We start from the raw sequence: 23,611 nt of genomic DNA, 5'->3' as shown, positions 1-23,611 counted from the left end.
GTTAAATTGTTGGCCAACATGTCTCCTACTTGATATTTAATATTGCAAGAGTTCTTTTTTATAATCTGGTTTAGTGTTGGTCTTTGTCCAGTATGAAGTGGAAGGAAGAATTGCCCACGTTTTAATATCTGAAGTCAGGGATTAAAATTGTGTTTTCAAAGCTTTCTGTCTATATTCATTCTGGAGGAAATAATTTGTGTTCTCCATTTTATTCTCCCAACTCAGCTAAACCAGCTAAATACCTTTACTTTGCTTTCGGAAAGCTTTTAACACATCATTAATAGTTTCTCACACAACCTCAGTTGCTCATTGCACATAGAACATTAAATGTGTTCTCAGACTTCAGTTAAGCAGGCACTTCAACCCACTGTAGTTCTGAACTTTAGATGGTGAGAGTTTTTGAACCCGATAGGGTAGTTTTTAACATAAGACCACATCACAGATTTTCACACATACGCACACCTTGAGCTGTCCAGAATGATTAACTCTCTATTAAAGTGCTTATATAGTAGTGCTTTCTTATGACATTTGCATAACCTTTATCTATAGCAATCATTTATTTGTAATAGTTTATAAACTCCCCTGGTTCTTACTGACTCTAGGAACTGGGTAATGAGTTTATTCTTACCTTTATTCTCTTTTGTCTGAGAGGTGGAAACAATCTAAGTCACAGACTGATTGGCAGGCTCAAACATGGGATTATGGAAAATTGACCATCATTGCAGGATTATTATATTAGGAAATTGACAAGCAAGTATCTCCCTTTCTTCGCCTTCAAAGCCTTGATGGCTCCTCCAATATCTGTTCTTGGTTAGAGCCTAAATAACAGCACTCTAAAATCAGTCCCGTTCTCTGCTCCTTCTCCTTACCATGCTCTCATCATCCATTAGTTCTCCTACCTGACAAGAGCGATCTTGAGCTCAGTGACTGTCGTGTCATAAAATGGGAACAAGCTCCCTGTCTTCTGTTTATTTCAAAATCTTTTGATCAGTCCAGGGCCAACCTTGTCAGCATTCTTGCTAGCTTGAGGTAATAGAAAATCTATCATAGTGGCAAAGAGCATGGAACCAGACAACCTAGATTTGAATCCCAGCTTTGCCTTTTACTTGTGTTTTCTTGGACAAGTTACTTAACCTCTCTGTGCCTCAATTTCCTGGTTAATAAAATGAAAATATTTAGTAGCGCCATAAAGAAGGCTGAGTGCCAAAGAATTGATGCTTTTGAGCTGTGGTATTGGAGAAGACTCTTCAGAGTCCCTTGAACTGCAAGATCAAACCAGTCAATCCTAAAGGAAATCAATGTTGAATATTCATTTGAAGGATTGATACTGAAGCTCCAATACTTTGGCCACCTGATGTGAAGAGCCAATTCATTGGAAAAGACCCTGATGCTGGGAAAGATTGAAAGCAGGAGAAGGGGACGGCAGAGGATGAGATGGTTGGATGGCATCACTTGACTCAATTGACATGAGTTTGAGCAAGCTCCAGGAGATGGAGAAGGACAGGGAAGCCTGGCATGCTACAATCCATGGGGTTGCAAAGAGTTGGGCATGACTGAGCAAATGAGCAACAACCACCCCATAGAGTTATTTTGAGGAATAAATTGGGAAAGATAGTTAGAACAGTACTTAACTAGTGCAAAAAAATAGTAAGGAAAGGCCTTATAGATGAAGTAGAACTTAGTGAAGTTGGAAGACAATAGAAACTCCTATGGACTTTTTGATGCAAAGTGCGCCAAGCCAGCTATGAACAGATGGTATTAGCAAGTCCTCATCACAAATGGACTTTGGTAATGGCTGATCAGTAACTACCTAGCCCATTTATAGAGACGTGTGTTTTTTTAAATGTTAACTGTTAATGAAGAGTGGCTTGTCAACCTCAGTACCTCATATTCTCTTACCTGGTCTCTTCTAGCTTTAGTTTTTTTTGCCATTCGGTTTTTTTTTTTTTTTTTTTTTTTTTTTTCAGATCTTTGAAACACTGTTTCAGGATGTATACAGAAAATCTATTCTGTATACATCTCACCGGCACCTCCAAGCCTCCCATCCAGACTGCATCTACATTATAGCTTTCTTACTACTTTTTCCATTACCTTAACCAAACTTCTTATTAATTAGAAAGACATAATTTCCTCCTTCAACCTATCATCCCACAACCAGTCACCTTGGGTCTTCCTGGCGGTCCAGTGACTAATCCTCTGCACAAAGACTACTCCCCTGTTATGCCCTAAAGTAGTAGTCACGTCTCCTAGTAGTAGTCCCTTCATGGCTACAGGAAGATTACTTTGGCCTTATGTATTTTAGGGCTTCCCCCATGGCTCAGTGGTAAGGAATCCACCTGCAATGCGGGAGCTGTGGGTTCAGTTCCTAAGTGGGGAAGATCCCCTGGAGGAGGAAATGGAAACCCACTCCAGTATTCTTGCCTGGGAAATTCCACAGACAGAGGAGCCTTGTGGGCTACAATCCATAGGGTCACAAAGCGTTGGACACAACTCATACGACTTAGCAGCAGTAGTATATGTGCAAATCCTGAGGTGGTTTTAAAAGAACTGTTTCAAGTTCCAACTCACATTTGGAATTTTTTTCCCTCTGCTTTGAAGAGAGTTGCTATAGTAGGAACAACTTACTCACACCAGCTCTTTGAAACACCTGTGTTTCAGGTGATGCGAAAAAAACCTAAAGCTAGAATTTAGTCTTTCCACCTCTATTACAAAATAAATATACCTCTAAAACTTCCCAGCTGGTGGGGAATGAAATGCTGCCAGCCTTCCCAACTATTAGAGGGTAATAATGAATAACAACAAAGCCATACCTCATTTGAGCCCCTGAAAAGCTTCATAACCCCATTATCATTCTCTTGAACTGCTTAACCTTCTAGTTAACCTTCTGATTATTAGCCTCTTTAATTCAGGTGTGAGGATTTGGGGACGCTCATAGGGCTATTTATTTGGTCTTTTTGTCCTATTCCACTGTTCTGACTTTATTTTTTAAGGTTGGTAGACACCAGGGAGACGTGTTACATAGAGACCCAGAGGTTTCAGAAGTCACTAAATTTATCAGACCTGCCTTAATTGGAGGATATAGGGAAGCAGTGGGGCTTTTAGCCACTTCATAGACCAGCTGAGTCTCCTGCTACCAACTCAATTTATTTAAGAGCAATACTTCAGGGAACTTAATAAACCTGTAGCACACTAGCATGAATCTGAATTTTAACCAGAGTACAATTTAAGTACTACTTATTAATACATTGGTTTGCTCTGTGTATAATATATAATACCATTATTAAAAGTTAAGTGCACTGAATTGTTGGTGTGGGTTTAATAATTACATGTTTACTTAACAGTTTTCCTCTTATTGATACATCACTCAGAGGTGGCAAGAGAACCCAGATGGTTCGGTTCAGTTCAGTTCAGTCGCTCAGTCGTGTCCGACTCTTTGCGACCCCATGAATCGCAGCACGCCAGGCCTCCCTGTCCATCACCAACTCCCAGAGTTCACTCACACTCACGTCCATCGAGTCGGTGATGCCATCCAGCCATCTCATCCTCAGTCGTCCCCTTCTCTTCCTGCCCCCAATCCCTCCCAGCATCAGAGTCTTTTCCAATGAGTCAACTCTTTCGCATGAGGTGGCCAAAGTACTGGAGTTTCAGCTTCAGCATCATTCTTTCCAAAGAAATCCCAGGGCTGATCTCCTTTAGAATGGACTGGTTGGATCTCCTTGCAGTCCAAGGGACTCTCAAGAGTCTTCTCCAACACCACAGTTCAAAAGCATCAATTCTTCATTGCTCACCTTTCTTCACAGTCCAACTCTCACATCCATACATGACCACTGGAAAAACCAGAACCTTGACTAGACGGACCTTAGTCGGCAAAGGAATGTCTCTGCTTTTGAATATGCTACCTAGGTTGGTCATAACTTTTCTTCCAAGGAGTAAGGGTCTTTTCATTTCATGGCTGCAGTCACCATCTGCAGTGACTTTGGAGCCCAAAAAAACAAAGTCTGCCACTGTTTCCACTGTTTCCCCATCTATTTCCCATGAAGTGATGGCACCAGATGCCATGATCTTCGTTTTCTGAATGTTGAGCTTTAAGCCAACTTTTTCACTCTCCACTTTCACTTTCATCAAGAGGCTGTTTAGTTCCTCTTCACTTTCTGCCATAAGGGTGGTGTCATCTGCATATCTGAGGTTATTGATATTTCTCCCGGCAATCTTGATTCCAGCTTGTGCTTCTTCCAGCCCAGCGTTTCTCATGATGTACTCTGCATATAAGTTAAATAAGCAGGGTGACAATATATAGCCTTGATGTACTCCTTTTCCTATTTGGAACCAGTCTCTTGTTCCATGTCCTGTTGCTTCCTGACCTGCATATAGGTTTCTCAAGAGGCAGGTCAGGTGGTCTGGTATTCCCACCTCTTTCAGAATTTTCCACAGTTTATTGTGATCCACACGGTCAAAGGCTTTGGCATAGTCAATAAAGCAGAAATAGATGTTTTTCTGGAACTCTCTTGCTTTTTCGATGATCCAGCGGATGTTGGCCATTTGATCTCTGGTTCCTCTGCCTTTTCTAAAACCAGCTTGAACATCTGGAAGTTCACGGTTCAATTGCTGAAGCCTGGCTTGGAGAATTTTGAGCATTACTTTACTAGCATGTGAGATGAGTGCAATTGTGCAGTAGTTTGAACATTCTTTGGCATTGCCTTTCTTTGGGATTGGAATGAAAACTGACCTTTTCCAGTCCTGTGGCCACTGCTGAGTTTTCCAAATTTGCTGGCATATTGAGTGCAGCACTTTCACAGCATCATCTTTCAGGATTTGAAATAGCTCAACTGGAATGCCATCACCTCCACTAGCTTTGTTCATAGTGATGCTTTCTAAGGCCCACTTGACTTCACATTCTAGGATGTCTGTCTCTAGGTGAGTGATCACACCATCGTGATTATCTGGGTCGTGAAGATCTTTTTTGTACAGTTCTCTGTGTATTCTTGCCACCTCTTCTTAATATCTTTTGCTTCAGTTAGGTCCATACCATTTCTGTCCAGATGATAGATAATAGAATTAGGTTGAAGTGGCATTTTTCCAAAGGAAATACGATATGCACAAGCCTAGCAGAGTTTTATTTCGTGTGTGGTGTTCTGGATATGTGGTATACTAACCAGTTAGCAGATGCCGATCTAATAGTTAATTTTTGCCACCCTGAGTTCAAGTCTGAGAAACTCCAGGTGACTAGAAGTTCTTTGCCAAAACCAGGAGTCCCATGGGTAGAGGTCTCACAGCGATTAATACTTTTAATTGCTCCCTTGAGTTTCCAGTCCTTCCAGAACCAACCCTCTCTCAAAAGTAGTATGCAGTATGCCAAGAAAACTGCAAGAGACCTGTTAATAAGAAGTGAATATAATTTTCCTTTTCAGCAGTGATATCCTTTTAGGATTCATTTCTTAAGATCAGTACCTTAAAGGAACTTTTTAAATTGGTTGCCTGTTTTGTTTTTTTGTTTTTTTCTTTTTAACTTAGGTTCTTTTGGCTTTCCCTTGGGTAGGGAGAGGGAAATGTTAGGAGGAGATAAGAATAAAGTTACATGTTTTTCCCATAACAGTGATGATGGTAGCAGCAGCTATGTGTCAGACGTTTATATGTGATTCACATACAGCATCTGGACCCAGCAGTGTAGTAGATGTTGCTGTGTTTCTTTTATAAATGCAAAAACTCAAGAGAGGTTATTTAACTTGTCTGATGTTACCAAGCCAGTAAGTGACCAAGTCGAGATTCTAACCTGGTCTTTAATTCCAAAGCCTACACCACACTGTCTCCAACTACCAAATTCTGTTTTAACTCCTCATTCTAAAAATCTGCCCTCTTCTCAAGTAGAATGATTTTGTTCACCTTTTTTGATGTTTCATCTATTGAAAGACAAAGCACAGGTTAAGAACAAAAGCTAGGGTTTAGCACCAACTCTGCTGTGTACAAGGTATGACTTCTGGGTAGTTTCTTCACCTTTCTAAACCTCTTTGCTTATTTGTATAATGGGAATGTTAATAGGACTTAGAGTAATTATGAATAGATGAGACAAATTAACTTTAAGTTGGAGGTCTGACACATAGAAAACTAAATAGCAATTTTTAAAAATCATGTTTCTGTGGCCATGTACCTTAAAATGTTTTTGCTTCCTTCTTACTTTTTCTACCTGATTTTTACTTGTCAGTCTTAACACTTTTTCTAATCTCATGAATGTTGCTTTGCATTCATTCATCTTTTTTCTCTGTTTTGTCATTGAGTTAGCATGTTCTCTACACCCCTTGGTACCCAGTCAGTATTTATTGATGCTAATGATAATGGTTAAACAATGATGGTGTTGGCACCAGTCCTGCAGCCTCTGAGACTGCTTGAGTAATCATGACTTCCTAAAAACAGAGACAGACTCAATCATCTTTCTCATAATTGAAGGTCAGAATTTAATGTCAGCATTTGTTTCTGTGGTGACTATGTAGCTTTTTCTGTGGAATTACCTTTGACAGTTGGAGTAGCCGGGCTTTCTGGCATGAGACTGATTGTCATGCATTCTTAAATTACTTTCTAAAGTAGATGCAGCATCATAAAGGTAGGTTAACAAATACTGATCGTGGTACAGATTTGTTTTTATTGAAGCGAGAGGTCAGGGGAGGCCTCCCATTGAGGGGCAGTTGACGACCAGACTCTATCTACATTAGTTCCCTAGTTTTCTTCCCATAATCCTTTCTGGCATCAAAGAACATTGTACAAAACTGTGTTTAATCCTAAACATGCCTCTCTTTTCTCCACCTTTCTGGTATCTCTAATATATTCTTACCTCATTTCTTTGATTCTCAGAAGATTTCTTACTTTTGCTTTTTCTGCTTCAAACTCTGTCCTCATAAACACATTTTATTTTGCAGCAACCCTTTGTGGGTGTCCAGCAGGGTGTCCTGCATTTTATATTGATACTTGGGCCCTATGCACTAACAACTCAGCTGCTAACACTGATGGGCGTTATTCTAAAGAATATCATGTCATTAAGGCTGAATTTTATAATTCATTAATGATAACATGCTTCCATAATTTAGAAATCCAGATTTTTTTAATAACAAAAGGAAAGAAATAGAAAAAAATTTAAAAAAAGAAAAACTTTGTACAAGAAAAAGAAGATTGTAAGCAGAAGCAAAATTAATACCCTGTCTGTGGCAGATTTCATTTAGTAGTAATTACTTGTTACCATGTCTAATGTAATATAATATATAAACTTACATTTTTAATTTAATCTCCCACTAAAACCTGTCCTATGTTTCCAGCAATCTATAGTTCAGACTTGTTTTCTTCCTCATTTTCTTCTCAAGGGATACCACTACACAAAGTTAGCTGGGGCTTCTTTTTATATATATGTATATACACACATTAATGTGCATATGCTAATTTTTTGTGTTTTCCTTATCCATTTGAAGAAATAGAGAATATGAAGCTATTCAAGTAAGTGTGTATGGTTCGTTGGCATAGGAAAGTGTTAATTGAATTGTCAGTTTTAGTTTTGTAGCTTAACAAAGGTGAAATGAGTTCCCTGGCAGTCCAGTGGTTAGGACTCTGCTCTTCCAATGCAGGGGGCGAGGGTTCAGTCCCCACTCCGGGAACTAAGATCCCACGTGCCACATGGCATGGCCAAAATACAGATTTTTTTAAAAAGGGAAAAAGAAAGAAGGAATAAAGGAATAAAATTTGAATGAAGTAACACGGGAGAGAGAGTATGAGGTAGAAAAACTTGTATCCATCATTTTTTTCTAACCTTTGTATTATTTTTCAGTTGCTGGCAAAAGGAGTATCATTATTTAGCTTGTCAACCTGACATTCTTTCACCCCCAACGTAGATCTGTTGTATGGGAGTGGTATGAGGTTGTTATGAGGATTAAATGAGGTGATCTGTATTAAGAGTAGCACATAGTAGGCTCAAGGGTGCTTTATTTGAGGTCTGACCTGTTAGTAACAGAACCAAGACTACAGTTCAGGTACTAGAGGAAATGAGTAAGAGCATGGCAGTTACTTCAGACACCTTTGGATTCAGTTCCTTCCAGAAGGAAAGCCTAAAACTCAAAAAGAGAACAGTTCTGTAGAATAACCTAACTTGTGCTGTGAGAAATCAAAGAGATAATTCATAGCAAGTGCTTCCAAAGTGCCTCACATATAGAGGGAACTCAATAAATGTTCATTGCTTCTATTTTTGTTATTTCTTGTGTGTTTGTTTTTTTTTTTTTTAATTCTTAAGGTGAACCATTTTAGGAAACCTAATGCATGACTTCCCTGGTGGCTCAGTGGCAAAGAATCCACCTGCCAATGCAGGAGTTGGAAGAGACGCAGGTTCCATCCCCGGGTGGGGAAGATCCCTTGGAGTAGGAAATGGCAACCCACTCCAGTATTCTTGCCTGAAAAATCCATGGACAGAGGAGCCTGGGGGCTACAGTCTATGGGGTCTCAAAGAGTTGGACACAACTGAGCAACTGAGCACAATGCATGTTTGTGTGTTTTTATAGATATAGGTAAATTGCCAATTAGAATGTGCATCTAATGAGAAGTTCAGTATGAGCCGAAGAAACCGGGATGGTTTCTCACATGTTTCACTGATGGTGTAAATCTCTGTAGTTACTGGCATTTAGCAATTCTAATAATTTAGAGGTTTTTCTTTTTAGAAGAATGTGTCTTGGTTGTGCTGCTTTGCTTCTCTTAACTCCTCTTGGCTCTGTGATGGCAGATCTGCCTTATTCAGTCCCAAAGCAGTGCCTAAGGGGCTTTACGAGATCAACAGCCATGACATTGTTGTGTTCTTTGAGTGAATCTGTTGTAATTGCTTGTTTGATTGTCCACTTGCCTTGGTGGGCTATGAACTCAATCTTGGCAGTGACGCTCTTACACTCCCTCACATTTTCAGTGCCTAGAACGGAGCCCATGTCTGGCACATGCTGCTATTCTGGGTATTTGTTGGAGAACGAGGAGAGTGACTTCTCATTTTAAGACACATAGTGAGGGAGGGATTCTAAAAGCTCCATCGTGTAACCCAGTCGTGAATTTGATTGTTTTTTTGGAATCTGGTTTTTTTGAGGTGCAAAGTAGATCGGTCTTAGGAATTTCATTTTCTCTCTTGACAGTAAACAGAGTGAGGCAGAATTTCACAGAAAGGTCCGACTTAGGGATCATTACAAAATAGGTGTGAATCCAACCTCTGTGTCAGCAGCTGAACCTCTCCCAGCCTCGATGTGCTCATATCTTAATAGAAATAGTTACAAATTAGGTATTATACACGGATGAAATGAGGTGATAAAGTGGCACATAAGTAGCTTCAACAGGAAGTTAGCTTCCTTTCTTCTTTTCTTCTCCTCATAGCACTTAATTAAAAGTAATTCAGCTTTTCTTTATTGCAAAGTAGTGTGCATGCTGTGTGACATGTGGTTAAGAAATGGGAATAGGAGGCAAGCAGGATGCGGCTTTGTGGGATAGAGCGCACGCTGGGCTGGGAGTTGGGAAGCATAAGGTAGTAAGGCTTTTTGCAAACTTGGAATGTGACCTTGGGTAAATCCCATAACCTCTCTGTGACTAAGTTTGTGTTCTGTTAACTGATGTTCTCCATTGACGAGTAATATTTGAGAAAGAAGTGAAGGGACTGTTTTCTACCCCGTTACATATAAAGAAGTTTCTGAAATGTCAGTATTACCAAAAAAAAAAAAAAACAAAACCCTACACAAAATTAACTCTTTAAAACAACACAGATACACTTGGGCCTCTTGGGCACCTTCAGGTATCAAGAGCTGCTACCGTCCCCCGCCTTGCATTTCTAATTGTTAATTTGCATCATTGGTTTTTCTGAAGCAAATCAGTACATTTTGAAATCCATATTTCATGGAGCTAGTTAACTAATTGCTGCAATCAGCAGCAATTTATTTTATAGCAGGGCTGTTCAAATCACTGTGAGGTTGGCATACCATGCACAGTGTGTTTTTTACAACCACATTTTTAATGATGAGTTTTAATAAGGGAGAATGGTTAATCTGCTAATATTCTCCTGAAAGTCCTAACTTTGATTCTGTGATTTACCTTTACCCAATGCTAACTTTAAAGGCCATAGCAAAGTCAGTGACCCAGTGGGTGCACCAGCTGTTGGAGAGGCTGTCCCATTTAGAAGGACAGAGAGAGGGAAAGAGCACCCTGTTTTTCTTATTTGGAGACCCTCATTAAATTACTCAGAAACAATAATCAGATAGCTGCTGTTCAAGTTAATGGCACCTCCGAGTCCCTGTCAAGAGAGCTTTATTTAATGTGTGACAGACCTGGAGTGGTGCAGGTGCCTTTTCAGGCCCTCATTTAATTTAAGCTGCTTTAGTTGGCATGGCAACTAGTTGAGACATCTGGGAGACATTATGTTGGGGATTGAGACTTTAGAGGATTTCTGCTAGAGCAAAGCAGAAACCTTATCATAAAGTGGTATGTGTTGCTTCTAAATTTCTGCAGCTCTGTTGTTCAATCGCCAATTCAGGAATTGTATTTTTCCAGAGAAGTTAAAATTTTTAAAGGTTGGCCTGGCCATTGGCTTGTTTTCTGTGAAGAAAAAATTTGCTTTATCCCTGAGGTGAAACATATTTTTTCCAACCCTGAAGACTTTATTTTGCTAAACTAAAGCTTGACAAAACTTATTCTATGCAGAGTGGCTGTTGTGATTACTTTGTAAAAAGTATACTTTTAAAATTTCTCAGACTTTTATATTTAAAAGATATTAGAGGAAGGGAAATATCTCTGTACAAGGGTAAATGAAATTGTCAAGGTAGCCTGGGCTATATGTGGTTTTCCCTGGACTTTCTGATTAAATTAAGAGATTATTAAACACTACCCTCATTTTTTTTTTAACGCTGACTGTCATCTTCTCAAGAAGCAGAGACATGAAAGTAACACTCGTTTAAACTCTTTCTTAAATATTATAACAGGAGATTGAATGAAAGGTTTTTTAAATTCACAGATCCTGAAAACAAGTAACATGATAATCTGGTCATTTGTGTTTAGCAGAGGGAGTACCTGCTGGTTTATATTTTGTAAGAAATTATGCACATAATGTGCTCTTAGTGTAGAAGAATTGACTTACTATTTGAAGTCATCCTTTATATTCATTTTGAACACCTTGTCTTTCAGGTTCATTTTGGTTTTGGGGGGCTTGTTTTGTTTTTGCTGTCTGTTAATACCTTGCTCTGTATTAGGTTGAACCATGTGAAATAATTATTTTTGTTGGTCAAAATGGTTGAACATTATCAGTTCAAATCCGGTAGGTCCAAGGTGGGAACAACACCCTGACCTGGAAATACTTGTTTCATAATGCTAAGTTAAACATAAGAGTGTTTTCTGAAATTAGTAATTATTTGTAAAATATCTGGTTAGAATAGTACCCATTCCAGCCAGACAATGTTTTCCTTTTCCCTTTTCTTTGAAAATGTAGTTACTGTTAGAAGAAAGCATATGACATTATTTCATGCTTATTCTCTGTTTTTGGCTTTTGTATCAGTTTTTTTCCTTTTATAAGTCAAAGCAAGATCTTTCAAGTGCCAGCACCATGAATTCAATCAACCCAATAACTTGAAAATTAAGATGTTTTCTCTCTGCTGTTTGTATCCATACCAACTGTCACCAGTCACAGTAAAGATTCTGGCATTGCAGCTTGGCTGCCTGCTTTGTAGATATGTGAAATAGAATAGAATGTAACCTGCTCTTCACTTCCATGTAAGAACTTTTCAATCCTGGCAGGAAGAAGAAAATTGTCAGTAAACTCAGAAGACATGACTGACATCCCATACAGATAAGTACTCTGTTTAGGAGTTTTCTTTTCCTGAGTAAAACCACAAGTTGACAATACGGGGATGTCAGTTGTGAAGTTTTTCTGTGTTTGCTCTGTTCTGTTTTTTCCCTGTGTAATGTTCCTTTGTTTTCATCCCTTGAGATTTCTGGAACCAACTCAAGAATATTAGAACCTCTGATTAAAGCTTAATGGTGCAGATAGAAAATTTTTTCCCCTGTCTCTATCCTATGATTAAGATTTCCCAGGGCGGAGGCGGGGAAGACTTTTTAGTATACACAAGAGGGTTAATATCCTTAATATGTAAGGCACTTCTATAAATAAAAGTATCACCCCAGTAGAAAACTGAGTTAAAGAATTCTCTCTTCACCCCTCCTCTCTTTTTTCTCCTCTCATACTCCCACATATATGTGGCCAATAAACATGTAAACAGTTTCCATCTGAAAACACGTTTGATAAAACACAGATCTTTATTGCTCAAATCCTTCCTACAGTCCCCAGGAATTCATACTAGAAGAGGCAGAAACCTCTACTGGCAGGAATGAGAACCCAGAAGCAGGTTACTTCTTGCTCAGAACATAAAAGCAGCTAAGGAATTGGAGACACCAGGTATCTTAGAAAGTAGGGATGCACGTAGGTCTAAACCCAGAATTGCTTTCAGGCCTTCGTTAGAAGTAGTAAAGATGTTCAGGTGTCTTCCTATCCCACAGGAGACCAAATAAAGCCTTATTCCCCGGTGACAGCAGGAGCTAAGCTATGGTGTCTTTGGCTCTTCCCTGGCTCTTACAGAATATCTTGGACATGTTATTTTGAGCCGTCAGTGAGTCATCCATTGGAGATGATGAGTAGACAGTTAAATATACAAGGCTGGACTTGAGGCAAGAAAATTACTAGAGATGTAAAGTTGGGAGTCCTCAGCATGGATGTTTATTTAAAGTCATGGGACTCTCTTCGATTACCCTAGAGAGTGAGTATCTGAAGAGGACCAAGCCCTGGGGCATTTCAACAGTAAGTGGTTGGGAAGGAGCACCAACAAAGGGAATGAGAGGGAACAAACAGAAAGGGGGAAGGAAAGTCAGAGCCGAATGTTCCACTAGCCATTTGGAGAAAATGTCTCATAAAGGAGGGGTTGTCCGACTGTGTATGTCAGCTGTTACCAATTTTTCATTCTCCCTATGCCCAAGTTGTCCCTTTTCCTTCTTGTTTGTGCTGAAACATTAAATTAAAAGTGTTTTTAAGTCCCCAAATAATCACTTACTACAAGAGACTTTTTAAAGCTCAGAAAGGTAAGATACAAAACCTGTCACTTTTTGAAAATGTAAATTAGGTCCAGCACTTACCCTTCCAATGAGCATGCCAGTTTTGAAACAAGAGCCCCTGCCTCAGATCCTTTTAGTTTTTTATAGCTAATGGTGAGCACCCAGAGACTCCAGCCTCCATAATATCTTTCTCATAGAAAAATTTTAGGATCTGAGGAAATATGTAAGAAAGCAAACTAACTTGGCTATTTTTTGTCTTGCCTTTCCCTGTTTTCAGGTGCACAGGGCCGGGGAAGAAACCATAGTGTTTTACTCAGAATGTGAAACTAACTTTTACAAGGTGTCAAAAGGATTTGTTTGGGTTATTTTTCTTGTTTATTCGTTTGTCTTTATTAAGTTTTATTGGAATACAGTTGATTTACAATGTTGTGTTAATTTCTGCTGTATAGTAAAGTGAATCATTCATAATATACCCACCCTTTTTTAGATTCTTTTCACATATAGAATGTGTCAAAAGAATTTAAATCCTGTAAGAGCCTCCTAAACTCAAAGGCCCTCTTCCCTTGTCTGAAGGAGGCTTTTAAATCATAAAATTTGCCTAAAATTTTAAGGAGTTGTTACTGAAGGCAGGGGTAAGTCACGAATCTGTCCTTTTCTAGATAAGCAAAAGACAGTGTCTTTACCAAGAGAGTTCCACATCTCCGTTACTCCCTGGGCCCTAGCCTTCGGTCATCTGCCTCATGTTAATTGTGCAAAACCCTGAGGATATACTGAGTACAAAGCATAGGAAGCTTAAAATTAAGTACGGGAGGTATACACGTATAAGAAGTTAAATAATAAAAGTTAAGTTGTGAAGACTGTAGAGACTGAGATACGAACTAACCATTTTGCATGTTTTTCGGAGTACTTGAAGCGACTGTTATGGATGGATTACATCTTTTGCTTTGGTGCCATGGTGGCCTAGCCTGAGACCAGCACTCTTTCTTGTTTGGATTCAGAGGACACTCCAGGAACATGTCTGAACAGACCCTGAGACTGCTGGTCTTCACATTTCTCCTGATCTGACTGTCTTTGAAAATATTTACCCTTATTTTTCTCTTTTACAGTGCTAATTATAGTCACTTGATTGTTAACTTCTAACTTTTTAAAATTTTGTTTTGGCAGTGTTTTCATCTTAGGAGGGCTGGAATTGTCACCTCTCTTCCTGCTGTCCTAAAGCTTTCTTTCCTTAAAGCTTTTTCCAGCCTTAAAAAGAGAAGTTATTTATTTAGAGTTGGTACCTAATTTATAGGGTTTGGGGGCTGAATTCTCTGAACTCTCCTTAACTAAAAACCTCAAGATATGTTGTCACAGAACTGATGCAGAGTGACCTGCATAAAATTATCGTCTCTCCTCAACCACTCAGCTCAGATCATGTCAAAGTTTTTCTTTATCAGATTTTGCGAGGTAAGACTTTCTCTGTGAAGAAAAAGGTAGTGTCACTGTATAAATGAAATGTTTTGCTTTTCATTTGAACTAATCTGACCTTCCAAGGCTAACTTCTTACCTAACAACTTTTTTTCTTCTGACCAAAGTATATTTATACAGAATTGTAAAATAAAAAATAAATTAATTTTTAAAAATGTATAAATATAAAAAGTAAAAAAAAAAAAAAACCGAAGTATATTTAATACTCTCTATACTTGATGTTAAATAAGAAGCTTTTAAGGGTAGCCAAATGGTTCTTATTTTCAGTGATGGAAGAGAAGGTCCTATCTAATTCATTAGGTAGTCAAGGGGGTTAATCTCGGGGGGTACATAAGCAGGATGTTTTGCCACAAAGCTTCCACTGAATAGCCTTTAGTAGGAGTATGTGGCTGGCATCAGATGATTAACTGAAAAGGAACTGTGTTTCCTATGGATGACATACATTCTTTAAGCCGGCAGTAGGTGGGCCTGGTCTGAGAGTTGGCAGGCATGCCTGAGTTCCACTCTAGAAAAGCAAAATGAGTTTTAAAGTCAAAGCGTGGAGAAGACTGACAGAAACAGCCAGCTCACTCACCCTCCAGCCTGGCTCATTAAGGAGCACTGACGTGATGGAGAAACAGTTTGGGCTGACATTGTTGGGGCTTCCTCCGGCCCTCTGGTGTCCTTCAGATTTTTGGCATTACACCTGTTTAAAGCTGAAACAGTTTTCTTACCTAGTAAAATGTTTTCTCCCATAGGATTCAAAGAATTAAGACATTCCTTATAAAAATTGAAAAGCATCTGCCAAAGGAACTAAAACACATACACAGTGTTAAAACTAGAAAGTTCACCTTCTGTAGATTTGTTGATACTTGGGAGTGGGGGAGGTGGCAGAGGGAAGATACTGGATAGAGGATCTTCTTTAACATTGTAGAAAATGTGATTTGCTTTCTTTTATTCAGAAGACTCAGCCTTGAAGCTGTTCCTTTTTATCTAGCACTGCTAAAGCCCACAGAGTTTACAAAGATAGCAAAAATATTTTTAAAGTAATTAATTACCTTCCTGATTCTCAGTGGTAGAGAATACTACCAACAGACGGCAAGTTTCTGAATTTTGTCTAATCAGTGAAAATCTGTCCTGGAAAAGGCTTGCTGTTGGTTAATGGGAACTATTTTGTGGCAGCAGCTCACAATCAGCTTCAGAGTATCCAGAATATCCAGTGCTCCAGGAGCCACACTTAGAAACTGTTCAAGGTTATTGGTCTGGTCAGCCTTAACTCCAGGGCTTGGAATGCTTAACTATACTTAAACCTAAATAATCTTTCAAATTATAGACATTATCTCTAGACTGTGCAAACCTTTGATGACATTTTATTTTACTGTAGCAAAATTACAGTTTTTTGAGATAGGACTAAGTCAAGCTTTTAATAATGTTCATTATGCAGTTATTTAGAGAACAATTTAAAATCCTGTACTCTTGTTTCTATGGTTTTCCCCAAAATCATTGGTTGAGTAAAGGAATTAAATATCTGCAGTTAAATCTGTTTGTTATTTCAGGTTTGAAATATCTCCATTCAGCTGGCATTTTACATCGAGACATTAAGCCAGGGAATCTCCTTGTGAACAGCAACTGTGTTCTAAAGGTAGCTTTTCATTTTATTTAAACATCTAGGAAACAAGTGGAATGTAGAGTGTGTTTAAGAACACGTTTTTGTGAAAGAAATGGTTAAATTTATTCTCATCACTTTACCAGAAATTAAAGAACCCAGTGTTCTCCACCAATATCACTAGTCGTGGACAAAACAGTAACTTAATTTGTAGTCTTGGCTCATGGTTTCTTCCTGATATTTTGCACATATTTTGGAAACACTGGAATCGGAATTGCAATGTGACTAGAAAGAAGACTAGAGAAGGTGATTTCTTTTCAGCTTGTTCCATTACAAAGAAAGTATGTATCAGAAAAAAGATTGGAAGACCAGTAAGCATCTACTTACATGACAATCAAGTGTGGCTTTTAAGAAGACTGTATGTTTTTGCACAGCTGATGTTTTTATATGCTGTTTGCCTAAGGCAGCAAAGTAGGGAAATAGAAACATGTAGAAGTGAAAATACTAAGCCAGAAAAGGGTCAAAGGTATTTCCACAGTATGTAGTGGCCAATCCTCAGTTACCCCTCTGAAGGGGTATTGCTTTCAGGGTTTATTATGGTTAGCAGCCCCCATATCTCAAGACATCAATTTCAGTTTTACTCTCACCGCAGTACCACCCCTGTTGTCTTTTGTTAGAGTGCCTCACAAATAGCAAAATCCACATGTGTGCATTGCCCTCTCCCTAACAGAAATGTGTCTTAACAGACCTCCTAAATAGTGAAGGGCCCACCATCTTTCCCCATTATAGAAATTAGAGGTAAGGACCTTCCTAGAGCTGAGTCATCTCTGTGAAAGCAAATTAAAATTCCACTTATTTTATGAGCAGCTGCAGTATTATATGGTGCTTCAGTCTACAGTAAATATTCTTAACATTTCAACTGATATATTTGAAAAAGAAAAGAACTGTTTATAAACGTTGCCTACTTTAAATGTAATCAACTGTCATAGTACTTATCCTGTTGGCAGTTAAACTAAACCTTAAAACCAAGTATATAAATGAATTTCATTTTTTATTTTAAATGCTTTCTTTAAACTGTGGGCCAGTTTTCTTTAAAAACTAGTGTGTTAAACTGCTTTTGAATAAAAAAAAAACTCCCTTCACTCTATATGTAAAGAACTCTGATCCTGTTTTAAGTCTAGAAAGATTAAAAACACCTATTTTTCATATTTTCCTTGAAAACATCTAATATTATACTTAATTCTTTTTGTTTCCACAGATAATTAATTGTCCCAAAAACCATTAAAGTAAAAACTACCAAAGTAAAATTTCCTTTTATAGGTCATTGAGTTCACTCCCCTGTTGCTTTTCACTGTGGGACTTTCCTGGTGGTCCAGTGGCTAAGACTGAACTTTCCTTGCAGGGGGCCCAGGTTCAATCTGTAGTCAGGAAACTAGATCCCATTTACCACAGCTAAGACCCAGTGCAGCCCAATAAATTAATTTAAAAAAAAAATAAAAAGAGCTGTAACCAGGCTTCCCGGGTGGCTCAATGGTAAAGAATCCACCTGTCAATGCAGAAGACATGGGTTTGATCCCTGCTCTGGGAAGATCCCACGTGCGATGGAGCAACTCAGACCGTATGCCACAACTGTTGAGCCCATACTCTTAGAGCCCCGGAGCCACAACTTCTGAGCCCATGTGCCGCAACTGCTAAAACCCACACACCCTAGAGCCCATGCTCTGCAACAAGAGAAACCAACGTAATGAAACCCAGGCACCACAGCTAGAGAAAAGCCCACACAGCAACGAAGTCCCCTCACAGCCAAAAATAAATAGAGTAGTGGCAAACTGTTGAAACACAGTGTGATAAACATCTTCAGACCTTATCTCCATAACCCATTTTAATTCTTTCTTTAAAATAATCAAAAACCTTAGAGTCAGAAATTCTTTGGCTTATGCAGACCAAGTCACTTATATGACAGTTTAAACCAGTTTCTGCTTATTTCAGTTTCTGGTTGGAAAACTTCACAAAGCATTTGTGTAGAGCCTGTCATGCTTGATGCCGTTAACTACTTGCAGTCCATTTTCTAAATTGTCTTTTATGGTATTGTAACCTCCAGCTACATGAGAGAGTAACTAAAAGAAAATGTCATTTATGAATAAACAGCATATAGATCAGAACAAATTGAAATTTTGCTCTGCTCCTTTAACTTGCCTTAGCAGCCTACTTTTAAAAGCTAGAGTAGATTGCCAATCTACTGATGCTATTTCTCTCTTCTCAAATGTAAAAATTCGTAGAAAATAATTATGACAAAACATTTTTAAAATCATCCTTTCAAAATAAAAAAAAGAAATAAACAAAAAAAAATAAAAATCATCCTTTCAGATTGAGAATCTATTTTGTTTACTGTTAGGCACAAAGCAGATAATTTTGCTGGAAATTGCAATATCTTTTTGGTTACCTGATCATGTAAGCTTCTTACTTTGGATTTAGCCTGTCTTCCAGATAAATTGCCAAAAAATGAATCCAGATCTTTTTTTTTTTTTTTTTTTTAAACAAAAGGCCTGCTTTATAAGAGAAAACATTTTCTGTTGGTTAAGGTGGTGTTTTGTTTTGTTCTAATACCAGAGAAATAAAGTGGATTTTTAGTTTTTTTTGTTTTGTTTTAAAAGATAGCCTAAAAATTTTTGGTCAAGTAATAGAGTTTTAAAATATTATGTGTTATTTGAACACTGGTCTTTGGGAGGATTTAATAAACAACATATGCCTGTTTTCCTTTTTGGTATAGTTTTTCTGTGTGGTCTGAAAATGTACTTTCATTTTAAGTTTCAAAGATGTTGGTTTCATTCTGATTTGTCCCCACATACAGACATGCATTCATTTGATGTGACCAGACATAGTAGATTCAAGATAAAAAGATAAAGATTGCAAAAAATTAGGGGTAAAATATGTTATCTTTAAAGCAGTAGTTTTCCATTGCTTTTTTAAGCTACGAGATCCTTTTTTCAAATAAAATATTATGTTAGGACCTCAACTTAGAAGGCAGATAAGTATTATTTTGTCAGTTATATTAATAATATTGACTCAGACTTAATCAATGAGAACACTGGAGCTTAGATGGTCATTCCTCTCTTATCTCTTCCTCAGTGCTCCCAGTTTCTGTTTTGGTTGCCCAGTATCAAGAAAGCCTCAATTCCTGAAAATAAGCAAAATTTGCTGGTGGTGGCACTGCTGCCGTTTACTAACAGCTCACCTTGCAGCCTCCAAAAACTTTTCACTTAAACAGAAAGGGCAAGACTTCGCTGGTGGTACAGTGGTTAAGAATCTGCCTGCCAGTGCAGGCATGGCTTCGATCCCTGGTCCCTGGTCCTGGAACTAAGATACCACGTGCTGCAGGGGAACCAAGCCCATGAGCTATAACTAGAGGAGAAAAAAAAGTCTGTGTGCTACAACAAAGACCCAACGCAGCCAAAAATAAATAAACAGCACAAGAAAAGATTTATTCCTAGGTTTGTAGGTGAATTAACCAGTCTTTCTCATTTACTATTATGTTCTAGCATACTGCCTAAAATATAATAGGCATTCAGTTAATTAAATGTTTATGGCATGAAGAATTGAAGGGACCTGTTAGCATTAGTATTCTACAGTGTGCTACTTTTTGACATATTCACACATTGGACTGTGAATTAATATTTTAAATATTTATAGATTCATGTGAAATTTAGGTAAAATGTTCATGGAACTCCTGAAGTACCTTAGGATTCAGCAGGACTCTGTTAGAAACCCATAGCTTTGAAGAAATTTTACTGTGTATATTCCATAAAGATAGTGAACATATGGGAATTCCCTGGTGGTGTAAGTGGCTGGGACTTGATGGCTTCACTGCCAAGGCTTGGGGTTCATCTCTGATCAGGGAGCAAAGATCCCACAAGCCATGCAGTGCGGCCAAAAACAAAAAAATAGTGAACATAGTTAGCTCAGGAGGTCTTTTTCTTCCCTTATAATATCTTCCTCCATAAGCAGCCTTGAAAATAAATTAGCTTGGTTTCTTCATTAAACCTAAAAGTATACATTCAACTGCTTTTTGTTTGTTTCATTAATTACCAATTAAAAACAAATGAAAACTGAAAAGCTTGTCTTTACAATAATTCTATATAGAAATATGGAAGTATGAGACTTTCTTCCCTCTCATCCAAATAATAATCAGATTGAAAACTTTGCAAAGTTCAGAGGTCTGTCAATGTTTTAGTTTTTTATTATTTTGTTCTACTATTCCACTTGTAAATATATATTTGTCCATTTGACAACATTTTGATAATCTCTTCTGTTTAGATTTGTGATTTTGGATTGGCCAGAGTGGAAGAATTAGATGAATCCCGTCATATGACTCAGGAAGTTGTTACTCAGTATTATCGGGCTCCAGAAATCCTGATGGGCAGCCGTCATTACAGCAATGCTATTGACATCTGGTCTGTCGGATGTATCTTTGCAGAACTACTAGGACGAAGAATACTGTTTCAGGCACAGAGTCCCATTCAGCAGGTATGATTTCACTTGAGGCTTTAGGAAATTTCAATTCTATTACAGATTTAAAGGAAAAACCATCTTGGGCTTATTCACTGTACTGTCTAAATTGCTTTTAGCAAATTCAAGTTCTCTTAAAATTCAGAAAGTTAGGAAGATTACAGAGAGATTGATTTTGCAGCTTACGAGCCTATTAGAGGGAATGTTGACTTTATTACACGCACTGATGCATGGCAGCAGACTCCGCTGTAACAGTTTGCACAGGTGTAATCTTCAGTGGTTCAAGAGCCTCTATTCTTTCTAACTGAATGGATCTGACTTGAAAATGTATTTGGTGACTTAATGTACTTACACTTTGTGCTTAGAATATAAATTTTGAGTGACTTCTTTAAATATGAACATTTAGAACCCTTTCCAACCTTTATTGGACTAAATTATTTAAATATGGCAGAGAATATCAGAAGCTGATTAAAATGTTGGAAACCATTTGTGGTACTTTAACTGTCTGCCTTTATAAACTGATTCGTTACTACCCACATTTTCTTTGGTCTAATTCTTAAGTATTTTTTATTCATAAAAATTTTAACAGTCTTGTTTGCATGAGAAGAATGTAATAATGGTGAGTCAGGCTGTACAATCCAATTGGTGGATTCAAATCCTACTCTGCCACTTGCTATCAGTCAAATTCTGGGCAAGTTAAACTGCTCTGAGGATTGTTGTGCAGAACAAATGAGGTAGCAGAGCCAACACTAAGGCCTGGAGTCTGGTAAGCACTCCATAAATGTTGGCACTTATGGTGGTGGTGGTGGCAGTGTGCCAGGGTATGAGGGGTACAGCTGTAAATAAGACAAAGCTTTCTGAGACTTTCATGTGAGACAGAAAATAAATAGGTATGGAGGGCTTCCCTGATGGTCCAGTGGTTAAGGCTCTGCACTTCCAGTGCAAGGGACGTGGATTCGATCCCTGGCCGGGGAACTGAGATCCACATGCCTCAGCATCTAAGCCTGCGAGCCACAGCTGCTGAACTCATGACCCACAACTAGAGAGTTGTGCGCCACAGTGGAAGATCCCAGATGATACAAACAAAGACCTGACGTGTTCAAACAAATATCTTTTCAAAGAAAATAAATACAATCCCAAGTAATGATAAGTACTATCAAAAAGAATTAAACCAGGTTAGGGATAGAGAATGATGATGGAGCCAGAGCAGTGCTAAAAAGCCGTCTGAGGGCGTAACATTTGAGGAGAGACTCAAGTGAAATGAGGGAGCCAGATATCGGGAACAGATATTCCAGGCATAGGGGTAGCCAGAAGGTGCCTGGATGCAGGTGACACCAGGAGCACACCTGGGACAAAAGGGACGACCAGCATAAGAGAACCCTCTGAGGCAGGAACAAGTGTGGGTGTGTTGGAGTGATGGCGTGATGAAGGAAGAGTGTGTAGGAGATGAGGTCACAGAAAAAGAGCCTGCCTGACCTTGGCAACCTAATAAGGACTTTGGGTTCTATTCTGTCCAAAGTGTGATGGAGAGCTGTCTGTTTTTGAGCAAGAGAGTGTTAAGATTTGATTGATCACATTTGAAAAGATCACCCTGCCTACTGTGTATCTTTGTAAATAATTCATGCACTTGATGAAAAATGAAGCCATCTCCTTTATGCTCTGTCTACCAAGAATTGTTAACTGATACATTAGAAACTGTATATGCTCTGATCAACATTTAAATTTATTTCTCTGCTATACATCCAGTCATTTTTGTTTAAGTCTACATCTTTTAAAATTGATGGTGGTGATAAAAAAATTATCATATATAAATCTAATGTTGGGTAATATTGATAATATCCACTTTATTACTCAATTTCTTTAGAAAGTAGAGTTTAACAGCCTTACCTATAAGATGACATGTCATATATGGACATAAGCTGCCATACAGAAGAGCTTAAGTAGGGACTTCCCTGGTGGTAGAGAGGGTAAGAATCCGCCTGCTAATGCAGGAGACACAGGTTTGATCACTGATCTGATCCAGGAAGATTCCACGTGCCTCGGAGCAACAAAGTCCATGCACCACGACTACTGAGCCCACAGTCTAGAACCCAAGAGCTCCAGCTACTGAAGCCCATGCACCTAGAGCCTGTGCTCTGCAACAAGAGAAGCCTGAGCTAGGGAGTAGCCCCCGCTCTCCACAGCTGGAGAAAACCCCATGCACAGCAACAAAGACCCAGTGCTGAAAAGACTGTACAAAGGAGAATGTGAAGCAACTGGAACAGGATTCAAACATCTCATTTGCTAGAGAAATAACAAAGGTCTTGAGTTTTTCAGTCTGGTGTAGCCACTGAAGGAGAACTCACATCTGTCAGTCACCATTGTATTTTGGAGTGAGAAATCAAGATCTATAACAAAAACAGAGTCTAACTTATAAATGGAAGTATTAATAAATATTTGCTGAAGCATTTTCTCTTTGAGAAATAAATATCCTATGTGCTATAGTATCAGCAGACTTCATTAAAATGTTTCTTATCCAAAGATCTGAGCCATTTTAATAATTTTATTTATTTTTGGCTGTGCTGGGTCTTCATTGCAGCCTGGGTTTTTTTCTAGTTTTGGCGAGCAAGGGCTTCTCTTTACGGTGGCTTCTCTTGTTGCAGAGCCCAGGCTCTAGAGCACAGACTCAACAGTTGTGGCACACAAACTTAGGTGTTTCAAGACATGTGGGATCTTCCCAAATCAGGGATAAAACCTGTGTCTCATGCATTAGCAGGCAGATTCTTTACCACTGAGCCATCAGGGAAGCCTGGATCTGACCCATTTTAGACAACTTTCTCAATATTTCTAGTTGTTTTCATGAACTGCTCGTTTCCTTTTGTGTTTATTAGAGGTCCAAACGTATTGCCAAGTCACTTTTCCCAGAAAGCTTTTGCACAGAGATGTTTAATTCTGTGCAAAACAAGCCACTTGACAAACTCCATTATCCTG

The 23,611-nt window shown here is 38.5% G+C and overlaps 1 protein-coding gene across 2 annotated transcripts in view; it reads left to right on the top strand.

Moving 5' to 3' along the window:
- The window catches only part of NLK (nemo like kinase), a 127,810-nt gene that overhangs the window by 85,464 nt on the left and 18,735 nt on the right, over positions 1 to 23,611 (top strand). For both annotated transcript variants that reach the window (XM_040243951.1, XM_040243950.1), the window contains exons 4-6: positions 14,423 to 14,529; positions 16,086 to 16,171; positions 20,450 to 20,659. In XM_040243951.1, the coding sequence (XP_040099885.1) occupies positions 14,423 to 14,529; positions 16,086 to 16,171; positions 20,450 to 20,659 (403 nt within the window). The remainder of the gene's footprint in view (positions 1 to 14,422; positions 14,530 to 16,085; positions 16,172 to 20,449; positions 20,660 to 23,611) is intronic.

This window comes from Oryx dammah, unplaced genomic scaffold (assembly GCF_014754425.2).
Source record: "Oryx dammah isolate SB20612 unplaced genomic scaffold, SCBI_Odam_1.1 HiC_scaffold_8, whole genome shotgun sequence".
NCBI classification, from domain to species: domain Eukaryota; kingdom Metazoa; phylum Chordata; class Mammalia; order Artiodactyla; family Bovidae; genus Oryx; species Oryx dammah.
The sequence above is the reverse complement of the archived record's forward strand: the minus strand, read 5'-3'. Positions and strand labels throughout refer to the sequence as shown.